This window comes from Chrysemys picta, chromosome 1 (assembly GCF_011386835.1).
Source record: "Chrysemys picta bellii isolate R12L10 chromosome 1, ASM1138683v2, whole genome shotgun sequence".
Lineage (NCBI taxonomy): Eukaryota > Metazoa > Chordata > Testudines > Emydidae > Chrysemys > Chrysemys picta.
Genome location: NC_088791.1, coordinates 157,757,459 through 157,776,095, shown reverse-complemented (window position 1 = coordinate 157,776,095; position 18,637 = coordinate 157,757,459). Strand labels below are relative to the sequence as shown.

Genomic DNA, 18,637 nt, shown 5'->3' with positions numbered 1-18,637 from the left:
GTACTCCTGTTCTTCTTTTTACAGGAAACACTGTAGACAGCTGCTATTCACAGGGCCCTGGGCTGGAACCCGGAGTAGAGGGCGGGCCTGGGTTCCTCCCATCCGCCCAACTCCCTATTGGATACAGGAGGAGTTGACCTGGACTGTGGGTCCCACCAGAGGGGAAGGTCCCTGGCCTGTCCCCCATGGCACTAGGTGGGTCAGCAGAGACTGCGGGGATTGTTCTCCTTCCTTTTCCCCAATGCTGGCCAGCGATGAGGTTACCTGAGTGAATGGCAGGTTTGAGCCACTAGCAAAAGTGGTCAAACTGAGGGCTACCATGATTGTCTGAGGCAAGCAAATCCGCCAATAAGTGCAGGACCCACCAAGGCAGAGGAGGTACTTTGTCACACTATGTATACAGTCTTGTGTTGTGGCAGGTGTCAGACTGTGATGCTTGGGAAAGCTTTAACAACATATAAACCAGTTGTTTTCTTTCAGCTCCAAAAGAGGTGCGGCGTGTGCCTTCCAAACCTAAAACATCACCCATCCCAGATGTGCCACCAACCAAACCTGGTAAGTGCACCTTAATTTTATATTTCAGTGTTGTGCCACTTATGATTTTGCAACTTTTCTACCATTCATTGTTGGCGTGCATGCGTGCGCGCACACACATTTGTGGCAATAGCAGAAGTCTATTACTATAACAATATTCGTTCCACAGCTGTCATGGAGCAAGATTGCCCTACCTGATATGTACACACGTTAATGAAATATACAGTCTTTTTTTTTTTTTTACAGCATTTTACTCAGTGCGGGGTTTTTTGTGCCCTTATGCAACAGAAGACTTTAGCCTTAATTTCTATAGGTTGAGAGAGAGATTGTTTATCTACTGTCTGGCATCTGTAGTTTCAAGGGATTTGTTTATCTAGAGTCAAAAGACAAAGGTACCAAAAAAACCCTCCACTTTGCTCTTGTACATCGCTTTGCACCTGAAGGTGAATGGTGATTTCTGTTGCTTGTCTGGCAATATTTTTATGCAAGGCTGGGTGAAGAGGGCAAATTTACAGAAAATGAAACGTACGAGGGCAGCACCGACAGGAAAAGGTAGAGACTGAGATCTTGTGTACCGGGTATGGCAATGCGCACACACCACGGGTAGTGTGATTTCTAAAGCGCACTAATGTGTTGCACATTAACTGGTCCATGTAGACTCTGCTGGTGCACATCAATAGGTGTTATGCTTTAATATATATTAAAGCACACTAGGGAACCTTGAGTGGTACCGGCAGGGTCTACGTAGACCACATAATGCACACGCATTAGAGTGCTTTAGAAATCCCCTCCCTTTTGTAGTGTGCATTTTCCCAGTTAGACAAGTCCTGAATCTTCAGCTGCACAAGAGCTCTGTTGGCTCTGAGAGTGGGAGGAACAAAGGTGTCACCCATCCTTCCACTGCCACAATCTGCAGAGCAGGCAGGGGTCACTTCAACCTCTGATCTCTTCTTTAATCTATGCTGTGTTGTAATGACAGGCTATTGGCCATTATTAGCCTTGGTCAGGAATTGTCTGTCGGAATTATTTTCTGAAAGAAATTTAATTTTCCATTTGAAAAATCCAAATTAATGCTCCCTGGCATCACATCTGTTTTAATGTATAACTCTGTGCATCCTTTCAGCCGCGAAAGACAATCGACGTGTCCCATCTAAACCAAAAACATCACCCAGCCCAGACGTACCACAAACAAAATCTGGTAATTATATCATTGTTTTGTATTCCTTAATGTCAAGGTTTTATTTTTAGCAATTGTACTTCAATGGACTGAATTTTTTTTAAACTAACATGTTAGCATAGTAGCATAGCAAGTCTCTACTTCTCAGCCATCAGCTTGTGAACATCTGGTATCTCACATTTTACACCTATGAAAACACCAGATGAAAACTACAGAGATTTAATGACCATTTTTATCAGTAATGTTATGAAAATGTTTACATACACTTGTTAACATACTTTAGGGAACCTATCAATTAAATTATGAGACTTATCTTTTCAAAGAGGTAAGAAACTCCACTTTTTTGAGTAACTACCTATTCATGGAAATCAAAATAAAAGTTACATTTCCTACCTGGAAAGTTGGAGCCCAGATGGTCACCCCTAAAGTTAGACTTTCCACTGATTCACTTCAGGCATGAATAAAACTGACAGACTTCTTGAAACAAAACTGAACTTGGAGGAAAATTAGATTTTTTTTTCTCAGTGTTGTTGTAGCCCTGTTGGTCCCAGGATAGGATATTAGAGAGACAAGGTGGGTGAGATAATATCTTTTATTGGACCAATTTCTGTTGGTGAAAGAGACAAGCTTTGGAGCTTACACAGAGCTCTTCTTCAGGTCTGAGAAATGTACTCAGAATGTCACAGCTAAATACAAGATGGAATTGTTTAGCATAAAAAGTTAACAGTGGCCCATTAACACCACTCCACTGAGAGGTCAGAGATAGTGATTGTTTTATGAAAAGTGTTCAGCCATGGGTGATATAGTGTTTTTGTCTTTTATCATTTTTCTGTGAGAGTTCATTTGAGAGTGGAGTGATTTTCTGGTTTCAGACACATAGTTGTTATTGGGGCAACTAGTGCACTGGATAAGGTACACCAAATGTTGTGATAGGCATGTGTAGGACCTCTGGATTTGGAAAGGTGTGTTGTGGAAAGCATTGATCATCGTAGCAGTAGAGATATGTCTTCAGGTTTTGCATCTGTTTTTATGGCAGGGTCTTATGCTGCTTTTAATTAGTGTGTCCTCGTCTGTGGGGAGCTTGCATCTGATGATGAGCCTAGAGAGGTTGGGGGGTCGTTTGAGCACCAAAAGAGGGGGTTCAGGAAAGATTTTCTTTCAGGATGTGGTCCCTGTTGAGTATGGATTGTAATTGTTTAATGGTACCCTGTATGGGTTCCAGTGTGGGGTGACAAGTGACAACCAGGAGTTTGCGGTCAGGGGGTGTGACGGGCATATTGAAGCAGGTTTTCTCCAGGTATTTGGGTGGCCTGTTCCATTATGCAATCTACGTCTCTGGTGGAGTGCTCTTGTTTGGCGAAGGCAGTTTTAAGTGTGTTTAGGTGTGTATCCTGGACTTTCTCCTTGGATCATATTCTGTGATATGTGAGTACCTGGCTCTAGCTAATAGGTTTCTTGGTGTATTTGGGGTGATTACTGGACCTGTGAAGGTAGGAGGGATGATCCATGGGTTTTTTGCATATAGCTGACTGTCGTGTTCCATTGTTGAAACTGATCCTGGTGTCCAGGACTCTGATGCTGGTGCAGGAGTGTTTGAGAGGGAATTTGATGGCTGGCTGGTGGTTGTTGAAGTTGTGATGGAAATCCATGAGAGAGTTTAGGTCACTAGTCCAGAGGATGAAAATATTATCGATTGTGTCTCAGGTATATCATTGTTTTTGTGGTGTATTTGTCCAGAAATTCCTTCTCAATGTGGCCTATGAAGAGTTTGGCATATTGGGGAGCAAAGATATCACAGAATATGCTCTGAGGAGAAAGTCCAGACCCTGCCATAACAACAGATATAAAACCTGCAGACATGTCTCCACTGTGAGCTTTGGAGCTTAAATTCATAATTGGATAGACACTAAAAATCATGTTCTAAATAAAGACACTACAACAATTTGTAACACACTAACCCCCTTTTTTGTCCTATGACTAGAGAGGTGTTAACAGGCCATTTCATCTTGAACGGTCGCTTAGAATAGGTAACTATGTATGCTACACTCTCTGTTCGACCTTGTATTTAGCTGTGACACTGAATATCTTTCCCAGACCTGAAGAAGAGCTCTGCATAGATGCTTCTGTCTCTCACCAGTAGATGTTGGTCCAATAAAAGATATGACCTCACTCACCTTGTCTAACTAATATTTTTTCTTGGTGAATAATTCCATTATTTTGTGTAATTAGATGACCGAGAGTTTTAGAAAGTCTCACGTTAAATCAATGCACTTTTTAAAAGCAATATTATTCATAAAAGTACTTATCCAAGCTATTGCAGAAAACTAAATAAGTGCAGTAGTAAATGAAAAGCAGTACTCCAGCTATTTGGGAAATAGAGATTCTGTATTCCAGCTGAGGATTTGTGGAGGGTGAGGGAGCGGCAAAGATGGTTTTAGCCTGTACCCACGGTGTTCAGGCTTCTCTTACTTATGCCTAGCTGCTCCTGGTCCCAAGGAAGGGGTGACATATAGCTGCTATGGCATCTCTATGGCACCCAGCAATTCCCTTTACACAAGGTGAATGTCTAGAGGGCACCAGGTTTAAGGCTTCTTTGTGAATTATTGTTTATCTCTGCATTTTCCTCTATGCCTCCTCCAAGAACTAGTACAATACCAGGCACACAGCTAACACTTAATTTTTACTATAACTGGATTCAGAGCTTACAGAATGCCACCATTCAAGACACTGCCATCAGCTGACTCTCAGCCAATTATTTTGGCTATATAGACGCTACCAGGCACTGCTGCTCAAAGCCCAAGTTACTGCAAATCCTTCATAAGGCTGTACTTCTGCCATGTGATTGGTGCTTTAGGTGGTGGTGGTTTTATGTGGAAAGTTTACCAGTCTCACTGCCATTGCCAGAAGCAAAATCCAAATAGAAACACTTCACACTTAGTGACCTAAATAAATTTGCTGTGTTTTCCATCACAGCTATTTTTGTTTCACTGTTCACATTTGACTGATATTTTTCAACTGTTACTGAACAAAAATCAGCAGTGTTAATTTTATACTAAAAGCTTTTTTTATATACAAGAGTGTTCCAAGGGAAATTTGGAGTCACTTTTTCTCTTTAACGCCTCTCAAAAGTTGTCTAGGGAAAGATAGGCAAAGCTTTAAGGAGCAATTTATGCCTTCATATATGAGCACAACTCTCACTGATGCTGAATGTCTATATCAGGGGTTGGCAACCTTTCAGAAGTGGTGTGCTGAGTCTTCATTTATTCACTCAGATTTAAGGTTTCGCGTGCCAGTGATACATTTTTAGAAGGTCTCTTTCTATAAGTCTATATTCTATAACTAAACTATTGTATGTAAAGTAAACAAGGTTTTCAAAATGTTTAAGAAGCGTCATTTAAAATTAAATTAAAATGCTGATCTTACGCCACCAGCCTGCTCAGCTCGCTGCCAGCCTGGGGTTCTGTTCACCTAGACCGGCAGCGGGCTGATCAGGGCCTGCGGCCGGGACCCCAGACCTGGGGGCGGGGGCGTGTTTCAGGGGTCAAGGCAGAGGGCTGGGGGAGGGGGTTCAGGATAGAAGGCTGGGGTGTGTGTGGGGGGGGTCAGGGATCAGGCCAGAGGGCTGGGGGCTGGGGGGGTGCAGGGCAGAAGGCTGGGTGTGTGTTGGGGTGTGGGGGGTTCAGGGCAGAGGGATGGGGCTGTGGTGGTGCAGGGCAGAAGGCTGTGTGTGTGTTGGGGTGGGGGGGTCAGGGCAGAGGGCTGGGGGCATGGGGGTGCAGGACAGAAGGCTGGGTGTGTTGGGGTATGGGGGGTTCAGGGCAGAGGGCTGAGGATATGGGGGGTGCAGGGCAGAAGGCTGAGTGTGTGGGGGGTTCAGGGCAGAGGGATGGGTGTGTGTTGGGGTGGGGGGGGCAGGGCAGAGGGGTGGGGAGTGCTCGGCAGAAGGCTGGGGTGCTCGGCTCGTGGGGGTGCTCCCAGCCCCCTGCCCTGAGCGGCCCTGTTCCACCCCCTTCCCCCAGGCTCCGTCCCTACCTCTCTCTGCGTCCTCTATGGAGCAGGGAGCACGCTGCTGCTCTTCCCCCTCCCCCTTGCTAGGGCCATCAGCTGATTGGCGCAGGGACGGAGAGGAAGAGGGGCAGGAAAGCACCACGCTGGGGGAAGAAGCGGGGGATGGGGGGAAGCTTGGCTGCCGCAGAACCAAGCTTCTGCCTTCTGCCCCCGCAGGGGAGAGCAGTGGGCGGGGGGGGCTGAGTGGGGCTGGGAGCCGGGACTGGGGCAGGGAGCTGCTTGCCACTCAAAATCAGCTCGCGTGCCGTGTTTGGCACGCGTGCCGTAGGTTGCCGACCCCTGGTCTATATGGAAGACTCACACCTGTGTTCAAGCATGCATTTGAAGGCAGAATTTAACTCTTAAAATGCCTACTATAAAGATTTATCCCAGTCCTGAGAGGTACTGATCAACTACTGACTCCCTGTGCTCAATCCATCACTTGGCCCACTTTTTAGAGTTAAGATGTGTTAATTAAATATCTACTGATAACTAAAAGAGAACTTATTGTGTATTAACATTGAAAAGGCATGGATCAGTCTAAAGAGAATTATTCTATCCTTCAATGATTCGTTAAACTTTATTCTGTTTTGTGATCTAAAAAACCTCTGTTTGGAACTGAGGATTTCTATCCATTCTGTTTTCTTCACATGAAAACCTCACTTCCATTCTCTTGTACTTTCTCATTTCATTGATATCTACAGGAGTTAAGCATGCATATCATGAAGAGAAGTGCCTGGGGCACAGCAGCTATTCACTTTGAAACACAAATGGAAAGATCTCAGTCATCCTACAGCCATGTCTGTCTGTGTTAATAAATTCTTGTCTTAATCCTTGTTCATCTTGACTCCAAACAGGACAAGGACATCTGTCCCTTGCTTGCCTGATCATTTTTCAAATGCTTTCACATGCCAGGCCATCATTTCTCTTTTAAAGACCTGTGCACATATGACTTTTAGCCTTCTTCACTGTCCCCATAAAATGTTTGTTTCCTTGTTGCAGGCAGAAGGCTTGCAGTGTCTGTGGCTTTACACCTGCTGTTAGACTTTTATTCCTGGAGAGGGTAAACATTTATAAGAGGTTCTTTCTTTCAGTTCCAAAAGAAACTCAGCGGGTTCCTTCCAAACTTAAAACATCACCTAGTCCAGATGTGCCACACATTAAACCTGGTAAATTATTTTGCATTTCATTATGCTTAAGTTCACATTTTTAGCAACTCTTCTACAGTGGAATTTGGGGGGGAAATGGTAACAGCAGAAATGCTACTAACATTTTATCATTATAGCTAAAGAAGTCTCCATTTTACTGCAGTTAAGTAGTCAGTCTGATGAAAACAAAGGGGCTTTTATATCCTACCGGGGGAGCTGGTAGCAACCCCTTTATTTAAGTTGCCTAACACGTTCCATTATAAAAGATTCTTGTAATTTATATTTAAGAAACTTTCACACTTCCATTGTTTGCAGGATGCCTTGGGAATTTGGCAGAGAAAAAGGCCTTAGACTAGGAAAGTGGTGGTTCCCTTATCTCATCAAGGTTCTTTCAGGTTCAGCTGAGGTCTAAACTGTTAAAAATCATCATTTCTCTCTGGTCAATTGCATTCCTCAGGAAAATTTTGGCAGCATGCCGAAACAATAACTAAACAAACAAACAATTCAAAGTGTCTGGGTCACACCACCCCCAAACCACCAGCAGTAGAGCACACTGCTTTGGGAACATCTGGAGCCTGCCAGAACAGCTGTAGCAGCGGGATATGTGTCAGTATAGCTAGAGAGCTGAGCCAGGCTCACCACACACCTTAGGCCCAGTACAGGAACTCCGTGTCCTTTATATCCCCCCCCACACTTTGGGGCACCACATAAGGCAAGAGCTGCCCTAACTCCTCGACAGGAGGTGGGGAGGGCAGGAAAGAAGGAGAGCTGGGCCAGGCCAGGCTCCCTTCAGCCACCCTGGAACCTGCATATAGTGCCTGTGACCCATTCCACCCTCTCTGGGATAACAGCCTTCTCTGAATGCCAGTTAATGTAGTTAGTGCTGTAGTTCAAATGATAGAAATCTGTGCTGAAGATTCAGGGTTCAAATCCTGCTGTTGATGGCATGATGGTAGGCTGTCACAGTTGCACATAATAGAATTTGTTTTTACCTTTTTCCTCTTGAAAAAAATAACTAGGCAATTACATACAAAAATACATTAAAAGAATGTTATTTAATTTGCAAAGTCAAGTACCCAACGGTTAGAAAGTGCCAGATTTATGCTTACCCATGAAGCCTTAACTCTGCCCCCTTATGTGCATTTGTTATTATACTATCTTTAATTATATCAAGTATCAGAGGGGTAGCCATGTTAGTCTGGATCTGTAAAAAGCAACAAAGAGTCCTGTGGCACCTTATAGACTAACAGATGTATTGGAGCATAAGCTTTCATGGGTGAATACCCACTTTGTCAGACCCATGTAATGGAAATTTCCAGAGGCAGGTATAAATATGCAGGCAAGAATCAGTCTGGAGATAACGAGGTTAGTTCAATCAGGGAGGGTGAGACCCTCTTATAGTAGTTGAGGTGTGAACACCAAGGGAGGAGAAACTGCTTTTGTAGTTGGCTAACTATTCACAGTCTTTGTTTAATCCTGAGTTGATGGTGTCAAATTTGCGAATGAACTGAAGCTCAGCAGTTTCTCTTTGAAGTCTGGTCCTGAAGTTTTTTTGCTGTAGGATGGCTACCTTAAAATCTGCTATTTTGTGGCCAGGGAGGTTGAAGTGTTCTCCTACAGGTTTTTGTATATTGCCATTCCTAATATCTGACTTGTGTCCATTTATCCTTTTACGTAGGACTGTCCAGTTTGGCCAACGTACATAGCAGAGGGGCATTGCTGGCACATGATGGCGTATATAACATTGGTGGACGTGAAGGTGAATGAACCGGTGATGTTGTAGCTGATCTGGTTAGGTCCTGTGATGGTGTCGCTGGTGTAGATATGTGGGCAGAGTTGGCATTGAGGTTTGTTGCATGGATTGGTTCCTGAGTTGTTATGGTGCGTTTTGTGGTTGCTGGTGAGAATATGCTTAAGGTTGGCGGGTTGTCTGTGGGCGAGGACTGGCCTGCCTCTCTGTGAAAGCTGGGTTGTAGATCACTGATGATGCATTGGAGAGGTTTAAGCTGAGGACTGTAGGTGATAGCCAGTGTCTTGCAGCAGGAGGCTTCTGGGTACATGTCTGGCTCTGTTGATTTGTTTCCTTATTTCCTCGTGCGGGTATCATAGTTTTGAGAATGCCTGGTGAAGATCTTGTAGGTGTTGGTCTCTGTCTGAGGGGTTGGAGCAAATGCGGTTGTACCTCAGCGCTTGGCTGTAGACGATGGATCGTGTGATGTGTCTGGGATGGAAGCTGGAGGCATGAAGGTAGGCATAGCAGTCGGTCGGTTTTTGGTATAGGGTGGTGTTAACGTGACGGTCACTTATTTGTACTGTGGTGTCTAGGAAGTGGACCTCCCGTGTAGATTGGTCCAGGCTGAGGTTGATGGGGGGGGGGTGGAAGCTGTTGAAATCGTGCTGGAATTCTTCCAAAGTCTCCTTCCCATGGCTCCAGATGATGAAGGATGTCATCAATGTAGCGTAGGTAGAGAAGGGGTGTGAGTGGACGAGAGCTGAGGAAGTATTGTTCCAGGTCAGCCATAAAAATGTTGGCATATTGTGGGGCCATGCGGGTGCCCATAGTGGTGCCACTGGTCTGGAGGTATATATTGTCACCAAATTTGAAATAATTGTGCATGAGGATAAAGTCACAGAGCTCAGCAACCAGTTGTGCTGTGTCATCATCAGGGATACTGTTCCTGACAGCTTGTATTCCATCTGTGTGTGGGATGTTTGTGTAGAGAGCCTCCACATCCATGGTGGCTAGGATGGTGTTTTCTGGAAGATCACCAATGCATTGTAGTTTTCTCAGGAAATCAGTGGTGTCACAGAGATAGCTGGGAGTGCTGGTGGTGTAGGGTCTGAGTAGAGTCCACATATCCGGGTAGTCCTAATTATATCGTCACTATTTGTTCCATAGGATCCCTGCCTGATTTAGAACACAGGATGGACAAACAAAAGTGCAGCAATTAAGTTCACGTGAATCTGGCATTTCTTAACTTTACAACTTACATAACATTCTCCTTACATTGTTTTGTATATCTAATTTATTATTTATATTACAATAAGACCCAGAATATTCTAGTCAATGTACAAAAGGCAGACCCTGTGCTGAAGAGTAAAATTTAAAAGAAAAAAAGGTTTATTAAAAGTACTACAGATCGGAGGTATTTTATAAACATATAAGATAGATAAAGCATGAGAAATCATATTGTTAAGGTTCTAAGGCTGGTGCAATTTCTCGGAGAGTATAGAAATGTAATCAATATGAGAAACACTAACACTGTGCTGACACGTATCTCTTACTCTGATACTTTGTCATGTAACACAAACTTTCCACCATCATCATTGATCCTTATCTCTCCTTAGACTCCTCTGTATGGTCCGAATGGGTTTTAACCAGAGCTAATTGAAAAAACAAATTTTTTCCTGTGACAAATTTCAAATAAAATTTTTTTTATTTCAGAATTTGTCTATTGAAATATTTCAGTTTTCCCATGAGAAGTCTGAACAATTTGAAATGAATTTTTAATGAACATTTCAAAAAGAAAAAAAGTTTTGTTTTGACTTAAAATGGCAGTTTATTTTTTTTGGTATAAAAATTAAAAATTTATGTCAAATGAAATGAAATTTTTCATTTCAAATTGACAAACTGACTTAAAACGTTCCATTTTGTTTTCGTTTTTTTTTAAACCGCAAAACCAAACCAAAACATTTTAAGTCAAAATTAAAAAATTTTGTTCAGAAATTCCCTGCAGGAAAACCAAATTTTTAATCAGAATCGATATTTACTGTGAAAAATTCCAGTTTTGACAAAAGCATAATTTTTGGTGGGAAAACCTTCCTCGTGAAAAATTTTGGTCACCTCTGGTTTTAACCATACTTAGTCAGAAACTGTTGTAACAACCATTGCAAAGCTAAGTATGTTACAGCTCTACCCCGATATAACATGAATTCAGATATAACACGGTAAAGCAGTGCTCCGGGGGGAGGTGGGGCTGCGCACTCTGGCGGATCAAAGCAAATTCGATGTAACACGGTTTCACCTATAACACGGTAAGATTTTTTTAAAAAACAGGAGTACTTGTGGCACCTTAGAGACTAACAAATTTATTACAGCATAAGCTTTCGTGGACTACAGCCCACTTCTTCGGTATGCATCCGAAGAAGTGGGCTGTAGTCCACGAAAGCTTATGCTCTAATAAATTTGTTAGTCTCTAAGGTGCCACAAGTACTCCTGTTCTTTTTGCGGATACAGACTACCACGGCTGCTACTCTGAAACCTAAGATTTTTTGGCTCCCGAGGACAGTGTTATATCGGGGTAAAGGTGTATTAACTATACCTTCGGAAAACTAATACACATGCTCAGGCACAGTTAAGAGTTCTCCTATTTCATCCCTGTGCACAGTATGATTACTTTGTACTAACAGGGCCCTGAACCAAAACACTGGATCGAATTGGTTTTCAGCCTTCAGGGAAATCTGGATCTCAATCTGAATTTTGCTGCCTAGACCAGTCTATCTTTACTTTATACACACACATCTGTAAAGAGAGCCTACTACAGAGAATTTTCATGTAAACAAGGAACAGCATGAACGTAGAGTATAGTGCCACCATGTTTTAAATGTTTTTCTCTTTTAATAAAACAAACCTCAAAACTCCTTTTAAATAAAGCCTAAGAGTAGCTACTTATATCTTGTAAGTCTCTGATTGCAAATGCTTGCTGCTATTTTAAAACATCCTGGGCCAGATCTTCATCTGGTATAAATTGCGTAGCTTCATTGAGTCCCTTCATCTCTCTCAAGATTTATCTACATTTTTTCCAGCAGGAGTCATTCGATCCCTTCAAGAGCCAGTCACTGCTACAACTCCTCATTCTCTTGAACGAGCAAAAGCCACACCGGGTAATAATATTTATTCAATAGGTAGTCACTTTGTTTTGTTTTTTTCTCTGATGAGAATGAAAACAATTCCAAGGAGAAGCTCATTTTATGCCATTAAATGTAATCATCAAACTTTTCTCTGCTTCTAGATGCATGCTTGTCCTTTGGCCTGTGCAAACAACATTGTTTGCGCTTCCTTACATGAATAAATCTCTTTTTGTAGCAGCAGCACCCTTCAGCCCAATCTGAATTTTTTAATTCATAACAAATGGAGAAAATGAATCCTGCTTCCGTTTCCTTTGTCTCTGGGAAAATAGCAGTCATACATTCTGCTATCTTACTTGGGAAAGATCACATACTAGAATTGTTCTTTGATAACTGTACAATCAGATCTAACTGGGTGTAGTGTGCTTTTTAGGATTTTTATGAGCTTTTCGGATAGGTGAGTTGCCTCTCAGGCTTCTTCCCAGAGTAAAATACTTCTCAAGCTTTGGGCTTGTCCACACAGAGCAGGGCCGGCTCCAGGCACCAGCTTAACAAGCAGGTGCTTGGGGCGGCCAATGGAAAGGGGCGGCACCTGCGGCAATTCGGGGGCGGCAGGTCCCTCACTCCCTCTAGGAGCGAAGGACCTGCTGCTGAACAGCTGCCGCCGATCGCGGCTTTTTTTTTTTTTCCCCAAATGCCACCGCCGATTGCGATCTCGGCTTTTTTTTTTTTTTTTTTTTTTTTTTGCTTGGGGCGACAGAAATGCTGGAGCTGGCCCTGACACAGAGACTTAGTGTGCGACAAGTTGGGATGTAAATCTACAATGCACTAACCTGCCACGTACTAGTCGGCCGCGTGGACTCTGCTACCATGCTGTAAAAGTTCTGTGGTGCCCACACTACAGAACTTCTAGTGCGTGGTACCAGGGTCTACTTGGTGACATAGTGTATGGCAGGCTAGCACACTGTAGATTTACATCAATTCTTCAAGATAGTTAAGTTCAAAGCAGACTGCAAAGAGTTACAAAGGGACCTCACAAAACTGGATGACTGGGCAACAAAATGGCAGATGAAATTCAGTATTGCTAAATGCAAAGTAATGCACATTGAAAAACATAATCCCAACTATACATACAAAATGATGGGGTCTAAATTAGCTGTTACCACTCATGAAAGAGATTTTGGAGTCATTGTGGATAGTTCTCTGAAAACATCCACTCAATATGCAGCAGCAGTCAAAAATGTTGGGAATCATTTGGAAAGGGATAGCTAATAAGACAGAAAATATTATATTGCCTCTATGTAAATCCATGGCATGCCCTCAATTTGAATACTGCGTGCAGATGTGGTTGCCCCATCTTAAAAAAAAGATATACTGGAATTGGAAAAGGTACAGAAAAGGACAACAAAAATGATTAGGGGTATGGAACAGCTTCCATATGAGGAGAGATTAATAAGACTGGGACTTTTCAACTTGGAAAAGAGATGACTGGGAGCAATATGGTCTATAAAATCATGACTGGTATGGGAAAGTAAATAAGGAAGTGTTACCAGATTAAATTAATAAGCAGCAAGTTTAAAACAAAAGGAAGTATTTCTTCACACAATGCACAGTCAACCTGTGGAACTCTTTGCCAGAGGATGTTGTGAAGGCCAAGACTATAACAGGGTTCAAAAAAGAACTAGAGAAGTTCATGTAAGATAGGTCCATCAATGGCTATTAGCCAGGATGGGCAGAGATGATGTCCTTAGCCTTTGTTTGCCAGAAGCTGGGAATGGGTAAGAGGGGATGGATCCCTTGGTGATTACCTGTTCTGTTCATTCCCTCAAGCACCTGGTAATGACCACTGTCAGAAGATAGGATACTGGGCTAGATGGACCATTGGTCTGACCTAGTATGGCCATTCTTATGTTCTTATCCCAACTTGCTATGCACTAAGTGGACAAACCCTTTCTGTTTATCTTCAGTCAGCTCCTTTGAAACAGGACTATGTTAATGCAAACTATATACCTTCTAGTTCCAGCCAACATGGTCTAAATGGGGCAGTTAGAGCACAGCATATTAGAGCACTGTACAAGTCACAACTTCTGAATGCTCTTTACTGCACTGTGTAGACAAGCCCTTAGAATCTGATTGTATCTTGGGCTTCCCATTACTTCGAGTCCAACTCTGGAAACCAGACAATTACTATCTCAGAGTTACCATTTTCCTTTTCACTCAAATTCCTAGAACTGGATTGCCCTTCATGCTCCTTTTTTTGTTTTTGTTTTTTCTCCCTTTCTAGTCTGATAAGATCATCTTTCCTGTCTTGCCTTTACTTCTCGATTGTGATAGAAATTTCAGCTCTCTAAGGCTTTCTTTGAGGCAGTCAGCCTCTTAGCGCTCCCTCCACCCCCAATCACATCACCTAGCATAATTAGAAACAAATTCAAGGTGCCTACCTACCTTAGGGAATCTTTTTCTTCACACAATGTGAATTTTCTAGGAGAAAATGTTTAAATCTTCAAAACATGTGACAGGGATTTGAAGGGGATTTCAATGCATACATTTGCTGCACCCAAAAAAGAGAGTGAGAACTCTGTTTTTCTCCGACACATGCAATGTTGCCTCACAAGTTCTTTTTTTTGTTCTGTAACACAGTATTGAAATCCAGGAGAATTATCCTTCCATGAGATCATCCTGCCAGTCAGTGTGTTCCTTCTCTCTCTCCTCAACTCTACAATGGAAAAAAAGGATGGCTCTTTTACAGCTAGGACTGTCTATATGGCTAAATCCTGATTTTGAAATGCATAATCTATGTGCCATTTCCAGCTACTCAGGAGGATCTTAGGAAAGGAATAGGAAAATGATTGATACTTTTGCTCAGGACTCTTGGAAAAACACTTCCACTATCTCAACAGATTTTTTCAATGAGTAGAATTTGGTGAAATAAAGCAATGTTTACTTGTGAGGGGGTTTTAATGAAGTTTTCCTGTGTCTGAGTGAATTGGAACAATTTAAATTTCCAAATTTTTCAATATTATTTTATAGAAAATATTTTTCATTATCTGAACATTTGCAGCACAGTAGAACTACTTTCTAAAAAATCACATTTTTGAAATAGAGGATGGAGGTGATATTGCCTCATAAAAACCACATGATTAAGTTGGCTAAGCAGTGGGCTGAAAGCTAGGTGGTTATTCTACAGTGGCGTTTTTAAAAAAGTACACAAGCATGAATTTTTATGTTAAAATGGTCTTTTCATGTGAGATGTTTCAGGAAAGTGGCTTGTTCCTTTTTCTCAGGCTTTCTATGCATAATTTAAACCTGCCTAGACTTTTTTGAAAATTGAAATTTAGTGATCACAAAATGTGGAACAAATTTGCAAAAAAATCATACAAGTGTTCCTGGCATTTTTTAACAGTTTTACCCAACTCTGTTAATAAGGACATCACCTACAATATTTCACTCAAAGTTTCCTTTCCTTGATAGTTCTTAAGATCAAGAAGATTTCCTAATTTGTTGAGATTTCATATCTTTTCCAGTCAGAAGAGACTTGACTTATAGAACAGACAAGTGTTGCTGGAAATGTAATATCAGATGTACAGAAACTGATATCCAAATATGTAACACTCTTCATTGTCTCTCATAAATTCAGCTCATTAAGACATTATTAAAAAGGTAGTGTATTTATTGAAAGGTGTTTCCTGCACCTTTGGTTTGGTTTTGAGCTCTTTACACAAAGAAAACTGTAGGACTCCAACCACCACCATAGACCATACAAAAATCAAAATGGACCACCTACAATCTCTTCCCAATTCCAAACAGCAGCTCTCAAACCCATCTTTTCAATCACCTCAACTAGCTCCCAGTCAACCCTGTCAGGAAAAGATTGGATGGAACATAAGCCACACCATTTTTATTCTGAACTTTATTCATGTCCCAGTAGGAGAGTTTCTGAATGAATCTAAGGTAGATACTCTTTATTTGAGCTTGTGAGCAGAAATAAAATTTACAATGAAAAAAAAAATCTATCGGTCGTAGTGAGAAGATGGATGCTTCTGAGAGTAGGGGGTATTAATTAGAGTGCATCGCTCCAACTATCTTAATCAGTGATCTAAGTCATCTGGCCTCAGCTTTGTAGATAGGTCTTAGCCAATGTTTTGAAAATTAAATTGGTGCAACTTTTTCTCCATCTCAGTAGATACTAATCGCCGGTTTATACTATTTCTCGGTAACTCCCAAAATTAAAGCTCTATTACATGAATATTTTACTAAAACAATGTCCTATTTTTGCTCTGAAAGAGGAAAAGAATCAGTACTTGATGTATGCATTGGCAGTCACTTGTGAGCTATCTACATCTTCACCAGATATTATTGTATATACGTTAGGTTACTTGAGATCCCACACCTGGGGCGAAAAGGTTCTTCAACATGTGGGTTTATAATTTTTTTATTTGAATTTCCTTTAACACCCAAATGTCCACACTCTGGTGAATTGTCCTATTATGAGGATATGATAGTCCCTGTCCATAACTTTTTTCTAAGTTTTTCACACCAATATAGATCACAGACCTCACCAGTACCACTAAAAAAAAATTAGCCATAAATACTAAGCATATTCCTAATAATACTTGTTTTCAGTTGAGGATATGCCGCATGGCAAGAGTTCTCGGCTGAAAGATATAGAGATCAACTTAGAATTGAGCAGTTTTGTAAGCTGGAATTGGGAAGCTGATCCATAGATCCAGTTAGGTGGAGTGGGGGACTAACAGGAAAATAACATAGTGTCAAATCTGTCCTCAGGCATTCACGTACAGAAGGAGAATTTGGCCAGTAGTGTCTGAATAAATTATCTTTTGTCAGGTTAGTTTGAGCAGCCCCTTCGTTTTAACATGTTCTGTATCTTTTTGTCAACAACTTTCTCCTGTTTCAGCCAAAGGTGGATGTTCTCATAACACTGGGAATGCCACCCACTTCAGACACAGCAATTACTATTGAAACAAAATGCAGTGTAATTTTTTCTTTTTTGGCCATGCATACTAAGTGATTTTCAGCATTGTTCTTGCACAATTTGCCTCACAGGCTATTGGACACACATTTCCTTGAAGGCTGCAATCACTGTGTTTCCTTAAAGAAATTTGCAATTATAATCCAGGGATTTTTTTTTTTTATTTCAGCTTCAAGTGAAAAACCGTTCATTCCTACTAAACCAAAAACATCCATCAAGCCAGGAGTCCCACAGACTAAATCTGGTAATTGAGTCATTTTTGTAATTCTGTATATTGAGGTTTAATCATTCGTTTAGCCAAACCTCAGTTGTTGTGCTTTTCAGAAGCATTCAGCCAATTTCTCTTTAGTTATTCCTGTGCAGCTCTAGTCAGTTGTGTTGCACTGGGGTAAGCGATGGCAAAATGTACACCTCTGCAAACCAAAAATACTTTAAAGCTGACAGATTTATTGTCCCAAAAAGGAGAGGCTGAACCCCGTGCCACTATTTCTCATTCCCTAAGGATTTTCAAGGAACGGCACATGATGAACCATCATTGTTTCAGCACTGGAAGATTCACTGTTTTGTTTTGTTTTGTTTTTTTAAAAAAAGTTTGGGTGGCTGCATATATCAGACCCTTTCTAATTACTTTCTAGTCATTTCTCTTATCTGTGTCTTACTCTTCCCATATGGGGATCATTATAATGACCTCCTTTGTAAAGTGCTTTGAGATGTACCAATTAGAAGTGCTATATAAGAGCTTAGTAGTAGTATTATATTAGAACAAAAACAATTTTAAAATGGATACTTCTATATCTATCTTGCTACTGATTTTATATTGTTTTACAAATATAAAGGAAGAAGCTACAAGGAAGATCTTAGTCAATTTGTTTCTGTCAACAGTCAGTACAATTGATACTGTGTTATGCTGTGATTTGTAAATTGACCCTTTTGGGGGGGGGTCAGTAATAACCCAAATGCTACCTATTTCCATTGCAGTTTTTGTTTTATCTTGTGTGCAAAACCGAAGTTCATCAATTCTTTTTTATTTTAGTATCTAAGATTCTTTGCATTTTTCCCCAACAGCAATACATCGAACATCCCCGCAGCCACTCATAACAAAACCTTCTGTCACCTCTAAACAGACAAAGGCAACGATGGGTAAAGAAGTTTCCTTACTGAAATTGTTATATTGGTATTTTTCCCTTTTCACCAAAGAAAACTCTTCTAGAAAACATGTTCTAGAAAGTTATTTTGTGCTGCAACATTTCATTCTCCTTCTACATGTATGCACATCCTTTGCCATGGAAGACTCACAGCTCTGTCTTAGAAATGATCTCTCTGCCAAACCTGCTCAGAAACACCCATTAACCTATTTCTTATCTATCTGTCAAAACTGAGTAGTCCCATTTTCTCAGAGCATCAGAACTGTGGCCACTTTGACCACTATATCAAGTCATCCCCCGGCGCAGCACTCTTAATTTTCTTCCTTTTGAGCAGTCATTTTATTTCAGCTTCCAGAAAACGATGAAAATGTTATTTTCTTTATTGCAGGCTTTTATTTTCTGTGGGCTAAATATGGCATTGAACTATGATTCCTGAAGAATACAATAATAATCCTGCTCCTTTCTTTCAGCTCCAAAAGAAACACGACTCATTCCATCCAAACCCAAAACATCTATCAGGCCAGAAGTACTGCAGACTAAACCTGGTAATTGCATTATTTCTGTAATTCGGAATAGAGGCTTACAATCTTTACAAATGTTATTGTGGCATTAGCTTAGCTACACATGCTGACATTGGTTAGTGCCTTGAGGATTTGACAAACATGGCATATTGAAAGATATTACAATCATTTTATTTAATTGAGCACACAATAGTGGATTGTAAAAGAAGAAGACACTGAAAGGACTA

General features: G+C 41.2%; 1 protein-coding gene across 50 annotated transcripts in view; it reads left to right on the top strand.

Annotated features, from left to right (window-relative positions):
* Positions 1-18,637, top strand: part of ABI3BP (ABI family member 3 binding protein) — a 403,542-nt gene that overhangs the window by 298,874 nt on the left and 86,031 nt on the right. For 27 of the 50 annotated variants that reach the window (XM_065587762.1, XM_065587936.1, XM_065587775.1 and 24 more), the window contains 7 exons: positions 481-555; positions 1,658-1,732; positions 6,853-6,927; positions 11,713-11,790; positions 16,914-16,988; positions 17,810-17,884; positions 18,360-18,434. In XM_065587762.1, the coding sequence (XP_065443834.1) occupies positions 481-555; positions 1,658-1,732; positions 6,853-6,927; positions 11,713-11,790; positions 16,914-16,988; positions 17,810-17,884; positions 18,360-18,434 (528 nt within the window). The remainder of the gene's footprint in view (positions 1-480; positions 556-1,657; positions 1,733-6,852; positions 6,928-11,712; positions 11,791-16,913; positions 16,989-17,809; positions 17,885-18,359; positions 18,435-18,637) is intronic. The other 23 variants (XM_065587764.1, XM_065587883.1, XM_065587872.1 and 20 more) reach the window with 7 other exon arrangements.